This window comes from Adelges cooleyi, unplaced genomic scaffold, assembly GCF_023614345.1.
Source record: "Adelges cooleyi isolate 19-005CV unplaced genomic scaffold, UGA_ACOO_1.1 ACOO_flye_CR_arks_rails_tigmint_CR_PRNA_21, whole genome shotgun sequence".
Classification (NCBI taxonomy): Eukaryota; Metazoa; Arthropoda; class Insecta; order Hemiptera; family Adelgidae; genus Adelges; species Adelges cooleyi.
This window is the reverse complement of record NW_026095871.1, coordinates 7772422-7777706: the sequence shown is the minus strand read 5'-3', so window position 1 is coordinate 7777706 and position 5285 is coordinate 7772422. Positions and strand designations below refer to the sequence as shown.

Sequence of the window (5285 nt, the reverse complement as noted above, 5' to 3'; positions counted from 1 at the left end):
AAAAATAAAACACCTGCGTCGGTCGGTTGTATAACAGTTTTTATTATTTCGTCAGATTATCCAGCATTATAAGTACAGAAAGTATAGTATAATTCGATACTATCTTAAACCACTATTACCAAGACGCCTCTTGTGTATACAGGTATTCTTTTTCAAATACTTTCCTCTCCTCTGGAAATATTTTAGAAACTGGGCCAACGGCGGTCGCATCGCCAAAACAAGACCGGATGACATTTAAACGGCTTTGCCGATGCTACCGCGGCAAAGTGTCTCTGCATTACAATGATATAACAATAATATACAATATTGTAATAGTATACCAGTGTCTTGTATGGTTATGTATGGCCTATGAAGAAGTGACCGCCGGTGTGTGCGTGGGACAAACGAGGGTGTTGCACAACTGTACATAATAATGATAACTATACCAAAAAAACATGTATTTTGTAATTGACACTGATATTATAATTTATATATATATATACATTTTGGTGGTTTATGTACACACTCACCGGTTAGCCTCGATAAATTCACACGGCCCTTACACAGCTGAAAACGCGGAAAATTCATCTATGTACACTCGACCCGAACAAACAACATGTCTTGTTGTTTCAGCTTAAGGTGCGCCGAGTGCTTTTCCGCATAATCCTGTGGGTAATAAGTGTGTAATACTCGGTCTATGACTTAGGTTGTTTTACCCTTACGCGGTGACTCTCAATAAGTCCGACCTAGTCCGAAATTCCATCAGAAATCGGTTTACATTGTTATTGTTGTATAATATATTATTATAATATATAGATATGCGCCGGTAAGTCCACGTGACTTGTAGCCAATTGAAAAAAATCTCAACTTTCCCAAGATATATTAATAATAATTTTAAGTTTTTTTTTTTTTTGAAAACGTATTCAGATTGCAACGTTGACTTCAAGAGAATCTGTGTAATACAGGGCGATTCATTTAGGATAAGACGCCCATTTTTTCTTAAAATAATTGCAGTTTTGTAGTTTTCTTTTTGGACGTACTTTACTTAACTTATTTTCTACAATATTAGAAAATAATATTCAAATTTTTATCTTCCTTAATTATTTTCAGAGCGCCATCAACTTTTCTAACTTAAATGGGAACGTATAATATATTTAATTAATTTTTTAAATTAAGAATAATTTACTGAAAATTTTGACTGGTCAATAATCAGTTTTGGAGAATTACTAAAGGTAAAAATTTGTAAAAGTTAAAATTAAAAAACAGGAGGAAGTGTAGAGAGTAGAGTTATTTTTTTTCTGCGCGCGTTACTTAACAGCACTTGACCTAAATTTCAATTATTAATAACTTTAAAAGTAGGTGATTATCCAAAACTGATTATCGTCAAGTCAAAATGTTCAACAAATTATTCTACTTTCAATAAATTAATTTACTATAAGTATTTATACGTTCCCATTTAAGTTGCAAAAGTTTATAGACCTCTGAAAAATACTGAAAAAGGTAAATATCCATTTGGCTGATGTCTTTGATGTGCAAACAGCATGTCATTCAATCAGATATCAAATGTAATCGTATAGTCAGCAAGCACCAAAAAGATTCACTCTGTTTCCTTTTCGAACAAAATATGATAAACTCTTACAAACGTGACATAATTTAAAATCAGAAAGAGAACATACACCGTTCTTTCGTCAAAGAGAAGCAGTCAAGTGTTCTTTAATAGGACTTAGTTAGTTTAAAGATTAAACATGAGTTTATGACACGTGTTTCAGGTTTAAGGCAAAATATTTAAAAAATGTATATATTAAAAACCCATACAAACACAATAACGGTAATTGAGCGAAAGTGCCACTTTAAAATTCTGGTGTAAGGTTTAAAAATTATTTAATACTACCTATAGCTATATTTGCATATTATACAACATTTAAAAAAATAAAATCATCAATATTTTTTGTTCATATACTAACAAAATGTTTACTTAGCTGAAAGCCGTTATAATTTATTGGGAACTTAAGATAATTTTTTTATGATGAGACATTTTACGGACCGCCGGTGGCAATGATCAACCATTAAAAAAAATAAATATTAATGACCGGTAAAATAGTCATCAGTACATTACATTAAAAATGTTCTATTAAGCCTTTGAAACTAAAAAATAAAATGTCACCCTTGTTATGGAGTTGGTTCTATGAATTCTAGCAAAACACAATGTCTACTTTTTTTATTAAGCTTCCTGTCTCTTTTTTTTTAATTAAGATTTCCTTTAAAAAGTATTAATTATTCAAACTTAGTATTTTTTTAAGACTATTAAAAAAAAGGTTAACGACGAGGATTCTGAGTTTTGAGAAATAGTCTGTTTCTTGTACAAAGAAATCTTTCAAAAACAACAAATGCACCGATAAAAAAATCCAATCTATTAATACCTGTTTGACAACTTTTTTAAGCTGGACAAGGTTAAACTGACCTAAATTTTTTTTTAAGAAGTAATTAAATTCTTGTTGAAAAATAAAATTTTAAACGATTTTTCGGTTTTTTTAGAAAATTTTATAGTAAAAAGTAAAAACAATAACTTAAGTTTAATGTTTGATAGAATGCTGTGGATATATTGGTTGTTTGAGATAAGATTAACCTTTGGGCGTATTATTGATTCATATAAGCGTATGGCTTGTTTTCATACAATTCAATTTCTTTAAAAAGTCTCGCATATAATCAAACTTAAATCCAGTTAAAGCCTTAAGGGAGTTTAAAGTTCCGTTATTACCAATCGAAAAACAACTTTAGACTGTCGCCACGTGCAGTTTTCAAACTTATTATTATTTTTTGGAATATGCTTGACGGCTGTCATTTTTATTGAAAAAACATTCTCAGAAAATATAAGACAACGCATATTATAAGTTTCACTTTAAAATCTAAGGCGCTGTAGACTACTTTCGATAAAATGGCTTTAATATTTTTGGCGGTTTATTTAACAACGACAATACAATTTTATTGATTTACTGTAGACGTGAAAAACGCAGACATGCACATGCAAATCATCCGTGTGTAATCACACAAAATCACTAAGTAGTTTGTCTGTCGATTCTTACAATATTATTCTTATTGTACTCAATAAGCAAACATCTCGATTGCATTAATACAATATTTATTATATAATACCAACGCCTGTGATCGAGTTGCGTGACCTGAAGACGGTAAGTGGCGAATGTAAAATTGAATTTCCAGATTTTGTCACCTTAACTCTGACGATGACACAATACACCACACTCGTTTTGCGCACCGGTGTCGGTAACCGACTGGATTCCCGTCTTCCATATTCGCCTGCACCCACCCTATATTGCCGTTTAATTCAATTTCGGTATATATAGCCGACCCGTGTTCTTGATTGTCACCATTCGATCGTGAACCATCCAAAGATCATCATGAAATTCGTAAGTACAAAAATGTTTAGTCGTTTTGATTTTTTTTCCATCGTTTGATTGTAATATTTTAATCGAATTATCGTTTTTTTTTAATGTTTTTTAGGCAACTGCCCTAGTCGCTTTGGCCGTCGTAGCCCTCGTCGGGGCCGATACCGACAGCAAAACCTTGAAAACCCAAAAAGCAGGCAAGAGGAGCATCGGTGAATACGATTCGGGATTTGGATCGGCCGGTTACAGTTATGGTTCAGGTTTGGGCAGTTCTAGCTACGGTGCCTCAAGCTTGGGTTTGTCGTCCGGTTTGGGATACAGCTCCGGCCTAAGCTCTGGATTGGGATACAGCTCCGGTCTTAGCTCCGGATTGGGATACAGCTCAGGTCTTAGCTCCGGATTGGGATACAGCTCCGGTCTTGGCTCCGGATTGGGATACGGCTCCGGTTTGAGCTCCGGACTGGGATACGGCTCCGGTTTGAGCTCCGGACTGGGATACGGCTCCGGTTTGAGATCCGGACTGGGATACAGTTCAGGATTGGCTTACGGTTCTGGATTGGGATTGTCTTCCGCTTCGTACGCTGCACCGGCCGCCATTGCCGCACCCGCTCCAGCTCCGACCACCGGACCCATCGTCCCGGTTTCCAGGGAAGTGTACATCGTCAACCGTCACGCCCAACCGGTGTCTGCACCGTACCCGGTACCAGTACAAAGGAACGTAGCCGTGCCAGTGCCGTCTCCAGTCCCTTACCCGGTTGACAGGCCATACGCAGTACGCGTTCCGGCCCCATACCCGGTGCCAGTTGAGAGACCAGTACCTTACGCCGTCGACAGGCCCGTCCCTCATCCGGTCGCCGCTCCCTACCCGGTTCCGGTAGTGCGCACCGTTCCAGTGCCCGTATCCCGACCATACCCGGTGCCAGTAGTGAGACGTATTCCCGTACCAGTAGCCACACCGGTCGTCATCCCGGCACCGCAGCCCATCGCTGTCGCAGCACCGCAGCCCATCGCTGTTGCCGCTCCAGCTCCAATTAGTTACGGTTCGTCTTACGGAGAGTCTTCCATCGGATACGGTTCCGCCATCGGTTCCGGTTACGGTCTGTCCGGCATCGGATCGGAATACGGAGCGTCCGCCATCGGCGCCGGCTACGGCTCGTCCGCCATCGGCGCTGGCTACGGTGCGTCCGCCATCGGCGCCGGCTACGAATCGTCCGCCATCGGCGCTGGATACGGCTCGTCCTCTTTGGCTTCGTCTTCATACGGATCGTCCTACGGCGGTAGCTCATACGGCGGCTCGAGCATTGGATCCTTGGGAAGTTACGGAGGAAGCGGAGACTTGTCGTCTTACAGCAAACACCATGGTTCGTACAAGAAATAAGATGTTTTAGATAGATTGACTTATATACCATGTACATAAGTCCATAATGTTCAGTTATTAAGTTTTCGTTTATTTTTTTTTATACTTAAAAAATTGTTGACAAGTCATCGTAAATGCGTTGACTGAATAATAAACTTGTTAAAAAAAAAGCATTTTTACATTCTTATACCCGTTATCCTATCTATATCATATTATATATCATGGTATGATGTCAATGTCATAAACCTAAAATCGTAACCGTTAAACGCAACCTTTGCGCATAGTTCACGGCTATACATAATGATATTATAAGTATTGTAGTAGAATATACTATCCAATATTATCTAATAGAATAATAGTGAATTTAGTATGTGATCGTGTAAAGAGTAAAAGTGGTTTTCAAAACAAGTATAACAACTGCTCCGTCGCCGGTGAGTATAGTGCAGATCGTTTTGGATTTTTTATAACCTGACCAATAAAATATAATATGCCTTGTGTATACAGCTATATATATGTATAATGCCTCGTGTACAGCATTATCTGAG

At 37.8% G+C, this 5285-nt stretch overlaps 1 protein-coding gene across 1 annotated transcript; it reads left to right on the top strand.

Moving 5' to 3' along the window:
- The first annotated feature begins 3277 nt into the window (after positions 1–3277).
- Positions 3278–4899, top strand: LOC126834917 (fibroin heavy chain-like). The gene is made up of 2 exons (XM_050567141.1): positions 3278–3404; positions 3499–4899. Exons 1-2 carry the CDS (start codon positions 3396–3398, stop codon positions 4759–4761), a joined length of 1272 nt encoding a protein of 423 aa, XP_050423098.1. The 5' UTR covers positions 3278–3395; the 3' UTR covers positions 4762–4899.
- The last annotated feature ends 386 nt before the right edge of the window (positions 4900–5285 follow it).